The sequence below is a fragment of the Mixophyes fleayi genome, chromosome 1 (genome assembly GCF_038048845.1).
Source record: "Mixophyes fleayi isolate aMixFle1 chromosome 1, aMixFle1.hap1, whole genome shotgun sequence".
Classification (NCBI taxonomy): Eukaryota; Metazoa; Chordata; class Amphibia; order Anura; family Limnodynastidae; genus Mixophyes; species Mixophyes fleayi.
In genome coordinates this window covers 164,057,268-164,080,457 of record NC_134402.1, presented here as the reverse complement: position 1 = coordinate 164,080,457, position 23,190 = coordinate 164,057,268, and the positions used below count along the sequence as shown (strand labels likewise).

At 37.8% G+C, this 23,190-nt stretch overlaps 1 protein-coding gene across 8 annotated transcripts in view; it reads left to right on the top strand.

The window, feature by feature from the left end:
* Nucleotides 1-22,872, top strand: part of ARHGAP24 (Rho GTPase activating protein 24) — a 706,220-nt gene extending 683,348 nt beyond the window's left edge. For all 8 annotated transcript variants that reach the window (XM_075203159.1, XM_075203188.1, XM_075203169.1 and 5 more), the window contains 5 exons: nucleotides 11,435-11,567; nucleotides 13,111-13,184; nucleotides 16,286-16,407; nucleotides 18,648-19,722; nucleotides 21,582-22,872. In XM_075203159.1, the coding sequence (XP_075059260.1) occupies nucleotides 11,435-11,567; nucleotides 13,111-13,184; nucleotides 16,286-16,407; nucleotides 18,648-19,722; nucleotides 21,582-21,825 (1,648 nt within the window). In that variant the 3' untranslated portion in view covers nucleotides 21,826-22,872. The remainder of the gene's footprint in view (nucleotides 1-11,434; nucleotides 11,568-13,110; nucleotides 13,185-16,285; nucleotides 16,408-18,647; nucleotides 19,723-21,581) is intronic.
* The last annotated feature ends 318 nt before the right edge of the window (nucleotides 22,873-23,190 follow it).

Genomic DNA, 23,190 nt, shown 5'->3' with positions numbered 1-23,190 from the left:
GTGCAACCTTTTGGACTAAAAACAATATTGTGAGGTGTGAGGTGTTCACAATAGACTGGAAATTAGTGGAACTGAATGTTATTGAAGTTAATAATAGTGTAGGAGTGAAAAAAAAAAACGAAATATGGATTTTAGCACTTTTTATGCTTTTTTTAAAAAAAAATCAGAACCCAAAACCCAAAATCCAAAACACCAAAAGTGCCCGGTGCACACCCTTAGTTTGTAGGGACGTGGATGATATAACCACCAGGGGCGACTTGGGGACTCCCTATAACTAGTGATGTTCACTGACCCCCGTGTTCTGGTTTTGGTTTTGGTTTTGGACCTGGATTAACTTTGTGTTTTGGTTTTGGCAAAACCACCCTCGTGTGTTTTGGTTTTGGATCTGTATTTTTTAGAAAAATAGCTAAAATATGCTAAAAACACATAATTTTGCTCGTTTTTTGTTCCTACATTATTATTGACCTCAATAACACTAATTTCAAGTCATTTGCAGTCAATTTTGACCACCTCACAAGTCACAACTCATATTATTTTCATCCACTCTCGGACAAATACTGCAGCGACCTGGCTGAATGCTAAGCGATAGAGCAATGACTCAAACACACGGCAGTTCCTAGCACATCTAGGAAACATTGCCGCACAGCAGTGGCAGAAAAGAAAAGTGGTGCAAGATGGAATTGTCCTTGGATCATGAGAGCACCATCTGGAGGGACTTTAACCAGATTGGGGAAGCCAAAAACTGTCCACAAGCTCTTTAGAGCTAAAGACATTTTGGAGTCTTTTCCAGGGCTCTCTGCTGCAACAACAATACACATGTGGGAGAATGTGGCCTCTAAGAGGCTAATAGACACACAGACATTGCATGGATGGCTATCCAGGGGGGTTTGCCTCTCAGAACATTCATGCACTCTCGGAACTTGTGCCGATATGTCCACTGCCCCTTCTGCCGATATGTCCACTGCCCCTTCTGCATCGCCAGAAGGGAAACGGCACAGCATATTTTTTGGGACTGCCCCACTGCACAGGCACTGTTGCAGTGGGGCACATGAACTTAAGGACAGTGTGCCCAGAACTTGCCTTTCATACCATTCGGTATTTTATGGATTATTTCCTGGGACCCACACCATTGGGGCAATCAAGGAGGCCTGGCGCCTTATGAACTGCTTTAAAGATGCTATTTGGCTTGCCAGGAATTGCCTCATCTTGAAAAGGGAGAAGATGACTATCCAGGACTGTCACAGGCTGATCCACAGCCTACTAAGAGACTATAACACCATTGACAGTCCTGAGGAAGATGATTCATTTTCTGTCTCCCTCTTCTCCATCTCCCCCTATGTGTCTATTTATTCAATAAAAACTTGGGCTTGTGTCTCCCCCTTCCTTACCCCCTCCAACCCATTCCCTCATCACTGTTTGAAGTGTTGTTGAATGTCTTGCTTTAATTTATGCACCCTTCCCTATATTTGTGTCTGTCCCAATAAAGCTTTGATCTTCTGTGTACTGCTGTGAATCCAATTTGATAACACAGTACAATGTGAATGCAGATTTACACCAACCCTGCCAGCCCTAGTACTTGTATTTCAGCAATGACAATTAGCAATGGAGCTCTCCTCTTTGTGTGTAACCTATATAACACTGTACAATTTGACTGCAGATTTACACCAAGCCTGCCAGCCCTAGTATTTGTATTTCAGCAATGACAATTAGCAATGGAGCAATGAGGCTCTCCTCTTTGTGTGTAACCTATATAACACTGTACATTATGGGACTACAGATTTAGAAGACCAAGCCTGCCATCATCATCAACATTTATTTATATAGCGCCAACATATTCTGCAGCGCTTTACAATAAGGGACAAACACATTAAACTAATAAACAAACTGGATAAAACAGATAAAGAGGTGAGAAGGCCGTGCTTGCAAGCTTACAATCTATAGTAGACCTATTATTAATTCTATTTTAGCAACGACAGTTAGCAATGGAGCTCTCCTGAATGTCACAGTAGACTTGATGAACACTGCTACCCCTTCCTCTTTCTATTCTACCTATGACTACTATACCCTATATCCTATACCCTCTACTATTCTACCTACCTGCCCACTGCTCTACTGACTGTGCTACCGCTTCTGTGTCCCTCTGTGAAATGGCGCGATCGCCATGGAGGGCGTTACGTATAGAACCCAAAACTCGCGAGATCTGACAATGTAACAATGACGTTTTGCTTTGTTTTCAATTCTGAAAGCACGCGAAAGTACAGAGCCGGCTTGATACTTGGATCTGCTAAGTTCGGGTGTGTTTGGTTCTCGTGGAACCGAGCCTGAGTATCTCTACCTGTAACCACACAAAGCTTGCACAAAACTGACACACATAAGGTTATTTTTCTTTTATGGAAAAATATATACTTTGAAACAAAGTATTCATTAACTAGATATATTAATTAATGAATAAATTAATAATTATAATCACAAATTAATGAGTTTGAGTATTCAACTTAATATAGTGTAACAAAGGGAGGCATTTTTCTGACAAGAGGCAGAGAAAGTATACAAACAGAATAAAACATTGGGACAGTTATGCACCTAGGTTGAGATTAAACCAGGTAAAAACGTATGTGTAGTTTAAAGTTTGTTAACTTACATGATGATGATGACGACAGGGTGTGTCTGTTTGTGCAAACAGAGCCAGGGATGGGTGTTTTCTTTTAAAGAGAAGGTGGGTGTGTCACCTGCCCATCAAGCTAAGGCTGGGGGAGGAGCATCATGTATAAAAGCTTGATTGTGTTATTTGTTCAGTGAAACCAACGCTGGGGTAGCTGGCTGGTCTTGAGAGAGAGCTGGTCTATGTATAGCAAGCGTTTAGGGTCTCCATAATTGCTGTGAAAGTATACAGTGTCAAAACATTTATCATCCTGACAATAAAGCTACATAAAAAGGAAGAAGTTGTTCGCGTGTGCTTCTGCAGTAGCGGGCTCTTGCCACAATAGATATATTAATAAATGTAAATGTTATACTAATATTTACTAATATCCAGGGGAGGGCTGGTAAACATTAGCCCAGGCCAGGGGGGGGCAAAACTTGACTCAGTAGCCTATTTAAAAGGAAAAAAAATGCAGGTGGCCCAGTGACCCAGCCCAAGGTAGTCTGCTATGGGACCAGCCCGGGGGGCAGATGCACCCCAGCCAAGCCTGCCACTGCTAATATCTACAAATTTCTCTTTATATGCTAAGCCTAACTCTCTATAAAATGACACTATGTTTAAAGCCCAATATATATATATATATATATGTATATCAGATAACATTAAACTACTGTATACTATTCTGAAAGTGCTATTAAATTATACTCCTCAATTAGAAGAAATATTAACTAATTAAAATTAAAATTCACTTAAACTTCACAGTAGTCTTTATGGATTATTGCTATATCCCTCTCTTCCAGGACAGTCTGTCGTTGGTGCACTTACACAGTTGGTAGCTATTTCTCATTTCAAGTTATACTCACTTTCACCATCTCTGTATCAGTATCTAAATTCCATATATTAACGATGCAGATGATATAGGTTATTGCTATATAACTCTCTGAAATAAGTTTGTATAATGATGCTGGATATATACTGAATGTATATATATATATATATATATATATATATATATATATATATATATATATATATATATATATATATCTAATATATGAAAGCCTAGCGGCGTGTGTTAGTGTGTGTGTGTGTGTGTGTGTGTGTAAAAAACTACAGGGTGACAGAGTGCTCAGGCTGCAGCGCCACCTGTTGGGCGGAGTTATATACTACACTGGCCTACTAAATTCTTAGCATTATCTAATATATAAAAGCCTAGCGGCGTGTGTTAGTGTGTGTGTGTGTGTGGAAAAAACTATTTTCTCAGAAAGGGCTCATCCAATTGACCTGAAATTTGGTATACTGACATTATTTGACAAAAAAATTATAATAGTCAAGTCAGTTAACTTCCATCATCCCCCCTTGTCCCCGTGGGAGGGGTAGTAAAGGCTAAATTTACGAGTTGAGGGCTCAAACTCATTTTCGTGAGGTAATTTTACCTCATGAGCACACATGCTGTGTTAGTGTGTGTGTGTGTGTGTGGAAAAAACTACCGGGTGACAGAGTGCTCAAGCTGCAGCGCCACCTGCTGGGCGGAGTTATATACTACACTGACCTACTAAATTCTTAGCATTATCTAATATATAAAAGCATAGCGGCGTGTGTGTGTGGCGATGAAGATGACAAGAACCTTTTTAACACCCTAAGTAGCTTGATTTGACTAGAATGCATGAGTATCATGCACGGGTTAACTTGTATATATGTATGTATATATATATACTGTGAGATCTTTAGTAATGGATATCACAAATTCTCAGATGTACTTGCTATCTTAGGTTTGATTTTCTGAATGATGCTCTGATATCCTCTTATCCTTATAGTTATTTCTCCTCGCATGGATTTTCAGAATATGCCGACATTTGAAAATGACGTCACTTCATATTGCAAAACTGAGATTTGCGCTTCGAAAGCGGTAATGCCGGGACCCGTCGCCTAGATAATTCAAAATAAGGGTTACGTTTAGGGTTAGGATTAGGGTTAGGATTAACATTAGCGTAAGGTGCCGGGTCCAGAAAATCTCAGTGTCGCAATATGAAGTGATATCATTTCCAAGTGCCGGCATATTGTGTGCTCGCAATTTATAAGAGCCGAGTCGGAAATGTCCTGCGTTTCATAATAGGTCTATATTTTTTCATGTTGCTCTCATTGTGTTCAGATTTTTTTGGCCCCAGTAGTCAGTGTTGGAATTATTTCAAGCAGAAAAACATACCCCTCCCCTTTCTTTACTCTCTCCAATACCACTATTAATCACTCTCTCTTGATTCTCTCTGATATTTATAGTCTCTCTGTTAATCTCTTTCTTTTTTCTCTGTAATCTAAAATTTCTCTCTTAATCTCTCCCTCTTGATTTTCTCTCACCTCAGGAAAACCATTGCTCTTTCTGCCCTGGGAGTAACTATCATTAACTCCGGTCTCTCCTTACGCATTCTCCTTCGAGTGCCAGCATATGTCTCCATAGATGTCTTTTATCTCCGCATGCCGTCGGAGGGTACATACATGTATAATTAAAAATACATGAAACATATTTCATCTTTTGTGTACAAAAGCTATAACTGTTGGCCCACCTCCATTTCTATCATTCATAAAGGGTTTTTTATGAACTGCAAAAGTGCAAAACAGCAGTAATGTTCTTTGTGATGTCCCACAAGGTGGCCTCACGTTTTGAAGAAACGGATGGATCTGTGGGCCAGATTGGCTGCTAGGAGGAGTTGGATGGAACGGGTCATGCAGTGTTACCTAAGTACCGAGTCAGAGCACATGTTCTCTAGTTTTGTATCCAAGTGGATGAGCTGGAGTGGATATAGAAGGTGCTTGTAGGGATGTGTCTCCTGTTTTATAGCATTTTTCACTCTACTGCTCTTATCCTACACTTTTAATAGGACACTAGCCCAGTGATCTCAGTATAATGGACAGAGATCCTTAAGAAAACAAAATAAATGCACAAAGTATATTTAAATAAAGCGCTCCCCAAATTCTTGTTTAACACTATATTAAATATACAATAAATTTTATTTTTTTCTTGCATAGTAGTCCTATGGTAAATAAAATTATTTTCTTCCGATCTGTCATAGTCCAATGGAGGGAGACAAAAACAGAAAAAAAAGACCTCTGAACACTATTGTTGCCTGCTAATAAATAATAGGACTCCCCTTCCCTGTGAGCCAATCACAGGTGACTTCAACTCTGGCTGATAGTGATTGGCTATCTGCTTTGATCATATTTTAACAAAGACAAATTGAATCTCTGTTGATGAGGGAAAAAACAATTAACAATGTTGTGGATCTCAATTGATATCAATGGTCCACTCATTTTTAATGGACTTTCTAGATGTAGCACACAACCCCACTGAAATGAAAGGGCCATTGACACGAATAAAAAAGAAATAACACAACACTGCTGTTAGTGTTTATGTATACATTGAATTCCTATATAGATAAATGCGGTAACATGCTTTGAATGCACTGAAATTAATCAAGCAGCAACCAAAAAGCTACACTGCAACGCAACTACACACATGTTGTAAATGCACCTCACTGTGATCCTACTAGTGTAAAAATATTGTATAGTATCTTATTTACAAAGCCTGGATAGTACTCCCACAAACTAATCATAATGCTGTGCTGCAACTTTTAGTGTTTAAACATATCTAAAGTTAATGTTCATATTTCTTCACCAATGAAGTTATACAAGGACATTAGATCCACAGAGTGGTAGTGAGTGAACTTAATGTGCATTCAGTGTGACCTGCTGGGCCAAAGTAATTGATGTTCATGAAACTGGTTGAGGGCAAGGGGTGAATCTTCAAGCGAAATAATCGGCTTTGACAAACCTTTCCACAGCATGTGCATATCACTGTGTAGACTTGTGAGAAAACAGCACCACCCTGAGGGAACCAGTTGAAAAGCATCAGAGATCTTTAGAGATTGTGAAACAATAATTATAAAATTTAAATTAATTTAGTTTTATGGTTAACCTTTAATGCTTTAAAGCATATTATATAATTTATAAAGTAGCCATTTATTTGATTATTTTATTGTAATTGTCATAAAGTATTCTGATTGATCCTATTTTTGCTTTTAGTTTGTTAATTTGTCAAGTAGTAAAAAATATGTGGACAAATTTAGAGTTGTCCGGCAGACTTTAGCCCAGGGGGCAAGCACATAGCACTGGCCCATAAGTAGCGGCCCATCCTTAAAGGGTGGTTTTCGGTACAATATATATTTTCAATATAAAAAGAGGATATTTTAGTGTTTCTTAACCCAGCGATACTTTATTATTATAAATGATAAATCTTAAATAATGAAAACAAATAATGCAACAAAAAAGAATCCTCACTTTATATTGCATTTTATTTTATATGTTCCTTCTCCCTACAGCACTTTATTTATTTTTACACATACCTGGTTGATTATAATGGGTATAAATCATATAGCAATAGGTTATATAATAATGTTCTATTACAGTATTGAACATACAGGCTGATTTATCAAAATGCAAAAAGTCCTTTTGCTTTAAAAAACTGGGGGTATATTTACCAAACTGCAGGTTTGGAGATGTTGCCTTTAGCAACCAAAAGATTCTAGTTGTCAATTTGTAGAATGTACTAAATAAATGATAACTAGAATCTGATTGGTTGCTATAGGCAACATCTCCACTTTTTTAAACCCGCAGTTTAGTAAATATACCCACTGATGTATTTGCCAGCAAAAGGACTTGTTTTTTTGCTTCACACTATATACTAATAGAGTTATTATTTGTTTTAGGGTTAACCTAAAACAAATATGAGGGTTGCTACTGGGAGGAGTAGCAGAGCACTAGGTGTCAATCTGATACCCTGGCCCAGAGCTGGATTAAGGCTCTGGGGGGCCCGGGGTACTTTAGACAGGGGGGCCCCTATGATGTAACATGGTTATCATTTTAGACAAATACACAGGAAATACTGTGTGCACTACTGTTAGGTGCACACAGCTCTGCCTTCACGGGTAAGTGTGAAGCAAGACATACCTCCCAACTGTCCTTTCAGTAAGACCAAATACTGACTAAGTGAGAGTCACCCAAATTCGGGACTGTCCCATCAGATTCAGGATAGTTGGCAGACTGTCTTGCTCTCTCCTACCTGTTCTTGTCAATTTCACCACCTGTGTCTGCTGTTGTCTTTAGATCAGTTGCTGCTTGTCTGGATGCTGGAATGTTGGGGGCCCTATTTAGAAAAAAAATGGGTACATGAAATTTTGAAAACTCCAACCAGCCCCGATGTTAAATCAAAATAGAACCCACGTTTTATAATTAGGCCTCCCTCCAGCCCCAACATTAAAATAAATGTATTCACATTTGATACATAGATCTGTTTCCCTCCAACTAGCCCCAAGATTAAATTAATATGATATGCATTTAATAAAAAGACCTATTTCCCTCCCTCCAAACAGCCCCATTAATAATTTAACTAGCATTTACGTTTAACAAATATAACCATTTCCCACAACAATCCCAGGCATTAAATAATTCATAATCACATTAAATAAACAGACCTCATTCTCCCCAAACAGCCACACAATCAATAAATAGCTCTCCCCCCAGCATGAAATTAAAGGTCCAATCACTCCATCTTAAATTCATAGGACCCACTATTAAATTAAATTGCTCCACCATCATCCCACAAATAAAATAGCACCCAATAATTAGCCCCCACCTGCACTCCTCAATTAAATTAATAGCCTACCTCCCACATAGGGATTATGTGGGAGGTAGGCTATAGTAACTAGGCAGACCAAAATAGGGACCAGGCAGCCCAAAATAATATATTTTTTGTCCGGCCCGGAGGGCAGCCCACCCCTGATTGTTGTGCTATATACAGACACAGGTAGTTTCTTTCCCTTCATGCCAAAAAAACATTTGTACCCCTTGTAGTGCAACATGGTTTGTCCAGAAACAAATTTGCACCATTTATTGCTTTTCTCTTAACTCTAAATGAGGCCCATTATGTGAATTTAAATGTGATTATTTTCTCAATGTATTGAATAAACAAAAACAAAATGGCTATATTTATATTTATTTTTGTTACAATCCTTCTCCTGTCATTTCTTGGGGATACACATCCTTACCATTGCTGTCACTGGTGCTATTACAGCTGATGAGCCAGTGCCTAAAGATTTCCCATGGATAATAGCACCTTAATGAGCCAATAAATACATTCCAAACCCTTGTGTACATAACTATGATTAGATTTTGAGATTGTTTTCAAAATTAGCTTGAGGTTAGTATTATGGAGATGGGATTTTCTTCATCCAGACAGTGCAGCACAACAGAACAAAATGGCTGCCTTTTTCTTTTTTTTTCCTTATTTTTCCTAAAACTGGGCTAAAATTTGCTCAGGACAAAAATTCATCTATCTGATTATTTTATTGTAATTGTCATGAAGTAATCTGATTGATCATATTATTGCTTTTAGTTTCTATTTGTATATGTCTTTGTACTGATGCTATGTTGAGTTTTGAATAAACACATTAAAAGGAAACATGAAGTTTGGTACAATAGCCATATTTCATAGGGATAAAATGTTAATTTGTCATCCTTACGGTAATCTTCTATGTAACCTTTTTTGAGACTCTTGTATGAATATATTCTTCACTTTTTGTGCTGCTGGTACATTCTGCCACCTAGTGGTAGTTTTATACAATTTTATGTGTTTCATGTTTGACCTTTACAAAATACTGAAATGGATATAGAGAGTACTAAATGTGTATTATGTCAATATAACTAACTTGATACTTGTAAATAAATTTAGGATACATATTTTAAAGAATCATATTCTTGTACAAGTTAACCCGTGCATGATACTCATGCATTCTAGTCAAATCAAGCTACTTAAGGTGTTAAAAAGGTTCTTGTCATGCATTTGGGCCATAGCCCAGGCCTCCTCAGGGGAAGAGCGTTACTTCCCGACGCAAGCGCCCTTTTTTAACGTGGTTTTGTCCACATGTCACCACCTCATCATTTTTCTCCATCACCTCATCCTTCATCTTAATCGCCACATCCTTCATCAAGCTACTTAAGGTGTTAAAAACTCCCCACTGTCACCCCCGGCAACCACCAACCACTCCCAACTGTCACTTCTCCTTCAAGAAATATATAGGTCAGTGTATAACTCTGCCCAGCAGGTGGCGCTGCAGCTTGGTTTTTTTTTTTCTTCCACACACGCCACTAGGCATTTATATAGTAGATATCCATCACTTTGTTATACCCCATCCAATAAGTAGTGGCCTCCATTTCTGTGGTTTGTGCTGGGATAGTCTATGTTCTCTTTGTCTTTCCAAGAAGATAAAAAAAAGTATGTTGTTTATATCCAGTTATAAATGGCTATGAAATAAACATTTTACAAGTCAATGAAATGCAGGCTAGAGGACATAAGTTACTACCAGGGCAGAGCAAGGCAGAAATGTACAATTGTAGCCCTAGGTAGGTTAATGTTTATGTTCCCTCACTGATTAGACCTGTATCCTTTTATACCAGCATAGTGATCTCATTATTATTCTGACGAGAGCCCCATTTTGCAGACTCGTTTGCCAGCTACACTGTACAAGAATACAACTACATCTCACATTTCTATTGGCAGCTACATTGCAGAGTGACACTATTGCTAGTGTAAGTTTTGGGTACTTACACCCAAAACTTACACATGACATCCGCTTTCTTTAGAGGTTTTGGGTTCATGAAGTGCTGTGAACATCTCTAATGATTTAATATACAAATCAGCGAGAGGCTTGAAGAGCTACTGATCCACCTGGGACCTCCAGACACTGCACACATCTGCACGGAAGATTTGGACACTACAGTGCTGGGGTCCGGCTTACTGTACTCCACTCAGAAAATCCCAACTTGATAGCAAGTTAGGTAGGGGTCCAGATACCATAGGTGCAGTTGGTGACATGTGATCGCAAGTGTACTTGGCACATCCATTTGTCATAAGTTGAGTCACCTAGGGCCCTTAGGGTCAAGGGTGGATCTAGATGTTTTTTTTAAAAGGGGCAGGGTCGCTTGATTAAAGGGGCCTGTCCCCCTTCACTCCTGGTAGCTGCCCCTACCAGGAGTGAAGGGGGACAGGCCCATGCTACAAGGGTGGGTGATCGCCCCTATCCATCATTAATGAAAATACAATTTACACTCTGACTCATTAAGTCTCAATGTATACAGCATATAGAGGAATAACCTACACATACACATATTCCAGCATACAGAACTAATTATCAGATTTACAATATGAACCCTTCTACCCAGTACAAAGTGATTTACTCCCAAACTTCTTTTACTTAAATTAGGTGGGAATTTCAGGAGCTGAGCATTTTGTACAATGTGGTGGAAGGAGTCAAATTGGAAAATTGTTTAAAAGCCAGTATGGGCAAATTGGGGGCAGCTTGCTGATATGTGTACTATAGTTGCATCAGTCCTCATCTTTATTTATAAGGTAAATCAGACTAGAATGAAAGACATAATACAACACCAGATTGTGATTTATTATTTTGCTTTCTCAGCTGCCTTTGTAATATTAAAGAAGCTATTCAAACTTCATGCAGTGCGTCTGTCAGTTGAGAAATGACTAATATACAAATGTATTTCATTTGACGTGAGTGGAAATGCAGACAAAAGGAAAATGGAAAAGGGGTTTTGTTTGCAGTTGTAGAGCAATGATATATTAATCTGTGACAGAGCTTGGAAAGTATACTATGGATTTACAGATTGATGCTTCAGTAGACCAGCTTTACAAACATTAACCACATCCTATTTTTCTGTTATCTACAGTAATACAGATGTCCACACAGTCGCCTCACTTCTGAAGCTGTACCTGCGAGAACTGCCAGAGCCTGTCATCCCATATTCAAAGTATGAGGATTTTCTCTCATGTGCAAAACAGCTCAGTAAAGAAGAGGAATCTGTAAGTAGTGGATGACTGGTATATTATCTCTTAAATTATTAAAACATTTTCCTACTCTTCATTTATTTATGCCAGGAGAAATTGCCAATATGTAATGGCAATATTGTATCTCACGTTAGCTGTACCATGCAACTCTGCATTTTGTCACTGATAGGGGTAAGTTTTTGTGGGGGACAGGGATTCCAAAGTTGAAATCTATTTTGTCATAAATTTTAACATGTTTTCAGGCATGTATACATTGCAAAAAGAAAATACTGGTACCTCGTGTCATAAGAGTGATTCAGCTGTTGAATAGCGATAACATTTCATTATTACCAGAACAAAGCATTTCCCATTCAATTTTAAGCGTTTCTACTGGAGCATCCAGTATGCTGTGTTTTTCTGAATGGTAAAGCACAGAAGTCAAGGACATGACCCTTTAAGGAGCTGGCTACCTTTGGACAACCTACCTGTTGATAACCATTATCATCATCATTTATTTATATAGCGCCGCTGATTCCGCAGCGCTGTACAGAGAACTCATTCACATCAGTCCCTGCCCCATTGGAGCTTACAGTCTAAATTCCTTAACATACACACCCAGACAGAAAGAGAGAAAGAGAGACTAGGGTCAATTTTTAATAGGAGCCAATTAACCTACCAGTATGTTGGGGTTTTTTTGGCGTGTGGGAGGAAACTGGAGCACCCGGAGGAAACCCACGCAAACACAGGGAAAACATACAAACTCCACACAGATAAGGTCATGGTCGGGAATTGAACTCATGACCCCAGCGCTGTGAGGAAGAAGTGCTAACCACTGAGCCACCGTGGAATGTTCTCCTTCCCCAGTGTAGCACATTGATTTGCGTCCTCACTGTCCTGCTGCCTTTGGTACCTCCATCTATGCCTGGCTGAAGCCACTGCTCAGTTCTGAACTACAGGAACAGAAAATTTAAGCAGTGGACACTTGGATTTAGATGGGAGAATAAAACTTCACAGTATTGCAAGCGTGTTTTAAACAGCACATGGTTGATCAGGTCATGTGGTCATCCTACCTGGTGCCTTATCCAATACAAATCCACCCTAGTAGTCTGAAGTCTTAGGGCAAGAGATGTTTCCTAACACAGAAAGTGCTCTGCTCCTTCTTCTGTGATTCAGGGCTGAGTTGTAGCTGTGATAAGATAATAGAAGACTACCACAATGTGCCACACTCGGGGGTGGGAACTGATAGTAAATAGGGGTTCATAACTGTTTTAAAGTCTAAATATATATGTTATACAATTTCCATAGTGTATAGTTTTGCAGGAATCCTTTATATACTATATCAGCAATTTTATGCTTTAGGCTACATAGAAAAATAAATAAAACAGCATTTATAAGTAAATGTGTTTGCAATGTAATTGCAGGTTGTTTCCAGAATTTTTCTAAAGAATTAATGCAAAGATTTAAAAAGGAGTATAAAGTGAGGAAATCCTTAGCGCTCCCACCTCTAGTAGCCAATTTATACACTTTTGTGATTTATGTTTATAACGTTCGTTATAATAATGTGTATTTTCATTTACAGGGTGTGGCAGAATTAGTGAAACAAGTGAAAAGTCTCCCTCCAGTCAATTACAATCTACTGAAGTACATTTGTAGGTAAGGCTTTAGTGTCATGCTATATGTACAATTAAAGGGGAATTCCAAATGTAATATAAGTTTATAAACGGCTTCATGTAGATTTAGGAACAAAGCCAAAAGGTGCAAATTTGCTTCTTGACAAAACTGCTGTGGGGGTGGGGATTTAAAATTTGTGGACATATTTAGAGTTGGGAGGGGGTCTAAATCCCAAAAATTAAGCTGTCCAGTATTGCGGTGCTATATGCAAACACAGGTAGTATTTTTTCCTTCATGCAACAACAAATAAAATACACTTGCACCCCTTGTAGTGCATCAAGGTTTGTCCAGGAACAAATTTGCACCTTTTATTGCTTTTCTTTTTATTCTAAATGAGGCCCATTATGTGAATTTAAATGTGATTATTTTTTCAATGTATTGAATAAACAAAAACAAAATGGCTATAATTAAATTTATTTTTGTTACAATCCTCCTCCTATAATTTCCTGGGGAAGCATATCCTTACCTTTGCTGTCACTGGTGCTATTACAGATTATATGCCAGTGCCTAAAGGTTCCCCAAACACATTAAACATTAACGAGCTAACAAATACATTCCAAACTGTTGTTTATATAAACTTAACTATGATTATATTTTGAGATTATTTTCAAACCTAGCTTGATGTTGGTGTTAGTTGAACAACTGAACAGAATGGCTATCTTTCTCTTTTTTTTTTTCCTTATATTTCCTAAACCTCCCATTACTTTTTAAATGAAAGGCCAGAAATCCCACATGGACTGAAGTTTGCTCAGGACAGAAAGTTCTCTCTATATTTTCCTTTTAGGCCCTAAATAAAGTGGAACATTTATAGGAACCTGTTTCCTTTGTTATAACCCTGCTAATTTCGGTGCACCTGGATTATTGGAAAATAAGCATTGTGAGTTAAAACTGCTCTTTCACCTAGGAAAATATTTTCCTAAGGTTCCTTCTCCCTGTAGACTGAGCTCCACGTCTGATCCTTGCAGGCATGTTTCCCCTGGCTCCTCGTGGGAGGAGTAATAGAACCAATCTCAAACCACAATCAAGCAATTAGGGAAGAGTCAGTTTAGAGAAGGGACAGGATGGTGAGAAGACTACGACACCCATAATGGAAACAATCCATGAAACAACAAAAAGATCAAACAAAAAATGTGCAAAGTGACAAATAAAATGTGAAAGGTGAAAATAAATTATATCTATAGGTTTCCATACAGCACCAATCTCATAATCAGCATTATAAAGATCCTTCTCCTCACCTAGATAAAAAGCCAGGGCATAGAAATAAAGTGTTTTTTTTCAGAAATCTTTAATGTCAGTGCTCTTGCATTGTGACAAGGGTTACTGTAAAGGATAGTGGTTCTTGGCACCTCAGACTTTAACTGCCAGAGGACAAAGTGATGCTAAATCACCTACATGCAGTGACTTTAAACCCCATAGGTACAGGCAGATTGATTGTGAAGCATGTGTGAGTGTGACTAGTGCTTCACCTTGCTCCTTTAACAGAAGAATTAAATCCACCAAAAAGAGAGGATCTGTGTTTTTTAACTTACCTGTAATTATCTGCCTTCCCAGACAGCCTTAACAATAAATGTGAATCAGCAGATTACACATGGGCAAAACAGATGGTCCTATGAAGAAATGCTTCAGGTGGCATAAATTTAATATCAAATAGACATCAAATTATTAAATAAAGCTCTGTGCCCAATTTTGCAACACTGACAGTTATTGGTCTGTTTATCAAATTGCGAAAAGCTCTATGGCTGGCAACAATGAGTGTTTTCGCCGGCTATTGCCTACGAAGCCCCGACAAGGGATAAGATTTGCTCGGTTTTGACTATTTATAAAGGATTGTGGCAGTACGAGCGCTGCTGCAATTCAACTCAGGATGGCGATAACAGAATAAAATGAATGAAAAAATGCTTTACTATTTGTATATAGCATATTTTAATCATACATATTTTTATTTGTCAACTATTTGTTTATCTATTTTTTAATTATTTATTTTATTATATATATTTTTTTTATTATTTTTAGTGGAATTGAAATTCCAAGTCTTGGCTGTCAGTTCCACTGAGCATGCTCGGTCTGGTTGGTAATGCATATTCCCAGAGATAGTGGCAATAGCAGCGGCAGTAGGAATTCATTGTTACTGCCGCTGTTTAGTAAATGGGCCTATTGGTGAAAAGTGGGGATAAACCTACTGAACTCTATACTGCAAAAACATTTTGGATTTACAAATTACAAGCTGTGGATAAGAAATAATGTAATGAGCAGAATGGTTATTTTGTATTTTTGGAATGATTTTCATTTGTGACTGGTCATTAACTATACATCGTACCTTCTAAACATAGATGGCGCTGGGAGAAGGTGTTTCTAGCAGTTAGCATAGCAGCAAAAATATCTTCGGGTACCAGCACTCACGCATGAGCTATATTTGAAATGTTATACAAAAAAAACATTGTGGATTAAAAGTAAAATCTGCTTACTTCATCTGCCTGTTTATCATTTTTGTCAAATATTGCACTTAAAGAATTTTAACGGATATATGTAGATTTTATACATTTTAGGTCCCCTAGCCTATTGTTGCTAATGGACTTGGATACTTTACCTTCCAATATAAATAATGCTACATAAAAAGGTGCTGGGTTAGCTAATAGACCTAAGTGCTGGGTTTATGGCTTTGATTCTGACCAGAGGTGGAATTTATATGTTCTCCTTGTGTTTATGTGGGTATTCTCTGGGTGCACCGGATTCCTCTCACACTCCAAAGACATACTGGTAGGCTAATTGTTTTCTGATGAAAAACACCCTCACGTTTGTGCCCATGGTTTTGGGAATATAGATTGTAAACTCCACTGGGACAGGGGCTGATGTGAATGATTAAATATTCTCTTTTCATGTCCCCTATTTACCTTTTTATTTTATTTTATTTTTCTAAAAAGTATAATAAGTTATATGACAGGCCTGGTGTAGGTACAAATACAACACAGAGATTTGTTCAGTGAGATTCAGTGAGGATCAGTCAGAGTCACTAAGTTGTAATAAATCGATGTAATGTTCCTTTCTGTTTTCAACTAACTGTATTTGTTCAATATGTATGACAGGTTCCTGGATGAAGTTCAGTCTTATTCTGGAGTGAATAAAATGAGCGTACAGAACCTGGCTACAGTATTTGGTCCCAACATCTTACGCCCCAAGGTGGAGGATCCAATGACAATAATGGAAGGTAAGATAAGTAATCAGTTTTTAAATCAGTACTTAATGCTTAAATATAAACAAAACTTATATGCAGTGATTACAGATAATTTCCAATGAGCTGATGGGAAGGATTATTTTTGTGGTTGGAGACAACTTATTTTGTGTATGTTAACAGTAGTGTGGAAGCCTTGGTAGCAACTGTTCCCGGAGAGACATTGTCACGTGGTCCGGGGGGCCCCATGACACAGGCTCCCCTACCCCCACTTAATCCGGCTCTGGGATCAGGCCAGTTTGCAAAGTTGAAAAGTTCAAGCAATACAATATTGGAGTTCAGGTTTTGCTTATAATACCGAATACCAATTCTGAACTGTATTTGGAAATTCCACATTTTGTTGTATTTTAGAGCCTATAAGTAAATATGGGATGACAACATTATTAATTCATACTGCTTTGTGGTACAGTTTAGGTATAATAAGCCAAATGTAGAATTAAGTAAATATTCTGTTGAACAGCTTGGTATATTACGCTCACCTCTATTTGTGGTATCATAGCCTTGCAGCAACAGTTTCTTGTAGTCATTTCAGCATCCGAAGTATTATCTCACCTGTCTTGTTTCTTGATGGTGTTCAAGTATCAGACCCAGGCACAGGTGTTACACACTGTCTATCATGGAATAATTATATATAGTGTTGTAGAAGTGGTACCATGCACCTCTATTGTGCCATTACCATTATGAACATAATGGATTCTACACCAGCTGCTGTTGTTCAATTAAATGTAGATAATCTAGGACACTCAGACTCTTAGGGGTATATTTACTAAACTGCGGGTTTTTAAAAGTGGAGATGTTGCTTATAGCAACCAATCAGATTCTAGTTGTCATTTTGTAGAATGTACTAAATAAATGAAAACTAGAATCTGATTGGTTGCTATAGGCAACATCTCCACTTTTTCAAACTTTGTAGCTGAACAAAATGTTTTACTGGAATTTGCATTTATCATTCAGGACTTAAAAGACACTCATCACATCACTCAGATTCCGTTTAAATCTGTAAGGTTTATCAAGCCAAAGAGGGCAGCATGGGAGCCGGAGAATGTCACATGATCAGACTGTGTCCAATAGCATACCACCCTCTTTAAAATTGAATGCCTGCAATTTTGATACTAAAGTCCAGGGCTAGACTCTGTAAAATACAGCAATAGACTTCTTTCATCCAAAGTTGTTTTTATACCTTTAATTATTTGGTTTGGTAGCAGACAAATAAATCAATATAAATGTCATATTAGATAAACAACTTGTGGTCAATAAAAGCTACTTTTATCAGAGAGGGGGATCAGTGGGAAATTACTGCAAAATTTGATGCACAGCAGTATTATTATTATTATTATTATTATTATTATTATTATTATTATTATCATAGACTTGTAAAGCACCACAGTGCTCCGCAGTGCCGTACAGTAGGGAAAACAGGACATACATAAAACAGGGACATACAAGGCAGACAAAATAAATGCAGACATGAAAACAAAGTGTATGCATAATGTCCTGGAGTTGCGATGGAGACTGCCCTCTCCTTAGTGGGTACTAAAATTTAAATTATCTGAAGAACCAACCCTTTAAAATCCATGTTTTGATATTAATTGAAACAAATAGAGTAGGGATGCTGACAGCACACCGTAGGGAAGAACATTGGTGCCAGACACCTTTCTTAATTATTTTCCCTAAAACTAATCTCAAATTATTTATTTATTCATTTATTCATAGAAACCTACTGAACACCAATGCATCTGCCAATGTAAAATCACAGCAGTGGACAATGTCTAATCTCTGCCTCTATAGAAACTCAACTCTCTCTGTTCTGATGTACAGTTACCTCCAGTCTAAAAGTCTGACCTTGTTCATTTTGGATTGACCAAGCAATAAGCTGCACACTAAGCAATGTAGTTTGGACTTTTGCATGAGTTAACTTGTTGGTTTAAGACAGCAGTTTGTAATATAAACACTCTACATTCATAAACATTAACCTTTCTTTACAGATTAAACCAGTCACCACCTTCATTTATAGTCTGGTTTTCTTTCAAACTTTTAAAATTCCTGTATGTATTTCTTGTTGGAGGATAAAATCACTGTTGTTCATATGCCGTGTGTGGACTCACCAATGATGTAGACAAAAATAAAGTATGTAGCAATGCATAAAGTGCTGATAGTTATCTGTGGCCACAGATGTTATACTGTGTGTAACCAGACGTGTTTTCGTTATTTTGCAGGCACTGTTATGGTGCAGCAGTTAATGGCAGTGATGATAAGTGAACATGAAATACTTTTCCCCAAAGATGCCGATGTTCAAGTTCAGATTGGACAAGAGCTAAGCAACAACAATAATGACCTGCAGAAGAAAATGATTTTAGGCCAAATACAAAACAAAGAGAACAATAACACAAAGGATATAGCAGTGAGGCGTTGCTCCTGGGAGAAATCCGATTCTCCACAAAGGTCCAGTGTTGACAATGGCTCCCCCACCGCACTCTCAGGAAGTAAATCCAGCAGCCCCAGGAACAGCATTCACAAACTGGATGTTACCCGAAGTCCACCACTAATGGTGAAGAAAAACCCAGCATTTAATAAGGGGAGTGGAATTGTCACAAATGGGTCTTTCAGCAGCTCAGTGGAAGTCCACGATAAGCATCATTCATTACCTAACGGTACATTACAGGCCAGGAGAACTTCTTCTCTGAAAAGTTCAGGAACCAAAATGGGGACTCACAGTGTACAAAACGGTGCTGTAAAAATGGGCGTGTCCAGCACAGACACAATGAGCAATGCTTTGAACAGTCGGACCACAAGCTGGCTGCCCAATGGTTACGTGACATTAAGAGATAACAAACAAAAGGACTCGACAAGTGATTCAGTGCAACAGCACAGGTTGTCTACGTACGATAACGTCCACCAGCAGTTTTCCATGATGAACTCTGATGACAAGCAAAGCATAGACAGTGCAACATGGTCTACGTCATCGTGTGAAATATCCCTGCCTGAAAACTCCAACTCTTGCCGCTCTTCTACAACAACTTGTGCAGAGCAGGACTTTTATGGTGGGAACTTCGAAGATCCTGTTTTAGATGGGCCGACGAACGAGGATATTACCAATCCAGCAGACTTTGAGACCAAATTTGACAGGAGGAGTGCAGGGGGTCGCAGCAGCAGGGCTACCAGCAGCAGTGACAACAGTGAGACTTTTGTAGTGAGCAACACAAGCAATCACAGTGCACTGCACAGCCTTGTATCCAGTTTAAAGCAGGAAATGTCTAAACAGAAATTGGAGTATGAGACAAGAATAAAAAGGTATTATCATTGCCCTTTATATTTATAATTATTTATATTATTTCAATAATGAACAGAACGACATAGAAAAAATAACTACTTACCAGTAAAAAGACACAAAGGAAATCCGATGAGAGGACATCGCGGCACTTCAAAATGACGCCAGTTCTGTGCGCAACTTTTTTTTTCTTTTTAAAGCGGCAACGCACGGACTATGGTTATATTAATTTATTCCTAACCCTAAACCTAACTCCTAACCCTAACCTCTAACCCTAACCCCTAACCCCTAACGTAAAAATAATACTTACCTGGGTCCGTGCGTTGTCGCTTTAAAAGCCGAAATTTCCATGTCGCGCACACAACTGACGTCAATTGGAAGTTTCGCGATATCCTGTCATCGGATTTCCTCTGTGTCTCTTTACTGGCAAGTAGTTATTTTTTCTATGTCGCTCTGTTCATTATCGGAACAATTATGTAGGAGTAAACAGTGTCAGTGTTTACAGCACCGATAACTCGATTACCACCAGTAAAATTGGTGTCAGGAACATACGGCTGAAATGAGACACTAAAGAAGTGGATGAATAAAATTTGGCCATGGTTTCTAAACCAAAGAGCTAGGCTTAGAAAACAATAATCATCTGTGTCAAAAGTGACAATCAGACTCAAGAGTATTATTCAGAAGCAGTGAGTAACATTGCCAGGTAGGGATACAACAAAACACTTCATTGACAGAGATAGATGAGTAAAACTACAATTAATGGTTAGAGTATTTATTTTTAATGTTTAGGAGGTATTAGATAAGAGTTATCAGGTAGATAAACGGGTGTTAGGAATATGCTATTTGTTGTTCTTGTACATTGAAAATTAAACAAAATAAAATATTTTTAGTGTTAGTGTGTTCAATCATTAGTTAATAATAGATGATTTATATTAACTATGTTGTACCCTGGACAAAGAGTGGTGCACAAGAATGGGAGTGTTAGCAATGACAATGCATTACCAAGTACTTGAAGTGTGGTACAGGGAGGAGAGCCACAAAGAGCAAACTAAAATAGTGAAGGGCAAGAAGGGCTGCCTGCCAGAATTGGGAAGGACAGCTACAGTGTTCTCCATCCATTCTGGTGCCTGTTATGTGACATGTGTGCATGGCTTGAGATATCACACACATGTAGTATATCTGTACATGGCCGGAGTAGCTGAATACGTGTTGAGTTGTGTTTCCCAATTGCCTGTGATGTATGTTATAAATGTATTGCTGAGATGGAGCATTGGTGAAAACAATTAAATTTTTAGGAGACTGCCTCCAGCTAACTCGCCATAAAGCCTGCAGCTTGGAAAGGAACAAAATATTCAAACGAATGAAGTAATAATGCTGCAAAATATGTAATACTTCCAAAATTATCAGAAGTATGATCTTATATCTGATCTTATGTATTAGGACTATTCAATTTTATCTGAGTTTACTTTGTATTTTTCTTTTTTATACGCCAATCTGTAACAAGGTTTCTTATCATTTCTTTCCTTTTTGCACAGTGTTCATATTTTTATTAATAATTTACCTTTTTATATTTTCTATCTTCTACTTTTCCTTTTGTACCCTCTTGACCTTTCTTACAATATAGTGTTAAAGGATATGTCAGTTTTTCTCAGTGTATGTGTAAGGATATATATATATACCTTAATATACAATATATATCAAATTATTGTAAAAATCCAAGTATACATTTGTAAATATGATTTGGAATTGACTAAAGTTATGATTAATTTAGACCATATTGACCAAAATGAAAAAAAAAAAAAAGCAAACGTCAACAATTTCACCATATTATGTTACAATATTTCTTTCTCTACTTTACTGACCTTCATCGATGTCTCCTCAGCCTTGAACAAAGAAACCTAACTCTGGAGACAGAAGTTCTTGGCCTGCATGAGGAACTGGAACAAGAGAAAAAGAAGTACACAATGGTGGAAATTAAAATGAGGAATGCGGAACGTGCAAAGGAGGACGCTGAGAAAAGAAATGACATGTTGCAGAAGGAGATGGAGCAGTTTTTCTCCACATTTGGAGACCTAACAGTGGAGCCTCGTAGACCAGAGAGAGGGAACACAATATGGATTCAGTGAAGTGGGCCAAAGTATGTTGGACAGTGAGATGTAGCTGTAGAACCGTCATGGGAGGGTATTCAGGTGGCTGGTCACCTGACTGAGGTTAGCACTCATATTACTTGCTACCTTCTAGGGAAGAAGGAGATTAGATTAATCAACATCATAAGCAGTATCCACCTAACAGAGTCTGTTATATTATTACATGCTCCATAATGCTACTGTCAAGTGTTACAACTGGATGTGTGTACATAGATTTAAAAAAGTGTTATCTTATTAAAAAAAAGAGAATTGTATTCCAAGAATTATAATAATGCAAGTATTGTATTTAAAATGGCAAATTGATATGTTGTCGCAGTCAAGCTTTATATGAAGTCTATATACCCTTGCACTTAAACATAATACGATATTTTTGCGCATTGTGCTACCATCGGCTTATTTTGTATATCAATTGTTACTGTTCCTGTGTTGACAGGGAATGAACTGAGAAACAAACAATATAGGATGAAAATTTGTGGCTTTGATGTTAGTGCCAACCAATTGCCTATGACCAAAAGAAAGTGTACAGAATTTTATAAAGCATTATAGCAAGACTGGTCATGCCTGGATCTTTTTGTATAATATGCCATTCTTGTATCTGTATTAAAAAAAAAATCTGTTTGATGATGATGATGATGATGATGAAGATGAGGGACATTTCACACACTGGAGTCAGTGCCGTTTGGCAGTTCAGCTTGCTAAATTGATCATTTTCTTCCATAGTTTCACTATTGGAAATCAGTGTTGTATGTAGAAGGGTGAACTACAGTGTTGTATTACTAGCAGAATGTCAATCATACTCAAGCTTTGCTAGTGTACAGTACTACTACCGGTTTCTGTAGCGTCCAAACCTGTAATAACAGTTAATTACAATTAAGTTCCATTCGAATCAAATCAGAAATACTGTAGTCATTTATGTACCGTGAAAACCTTGGCTGCTCTTGCCTTATAGATACTTGACACGGTACAATTGAAAAATGCATACTTGTAATTGTATAAAATTATAAACATTAAACTTTTGCCACAAACCTTTTAGAAAAGGCATCAAAGTTGTGTTAGATAGATAAGGTCAGTAAGCCTGTAATGAGCCGCCTGGTTGTCAGAATCACAAACACCCAGTGGAAGAAAATATATTTTAGCAACCCTTCGAGTATCGTAAAGAAGTAATGATATATTTTCCTACAAACAAGGAGGATGACAAGCAGATAAAGATCAATTGGTTCATCGTGTAAGCTTACAATAATTACCGTGCGTGACTTTTCATAGAACAAGGCTTTTTTTTTTTTATAAACATTGTTTAGTGTTATTCTTCAAAATTTAAGTAGCCTACTATAATTTTTGGTTCAA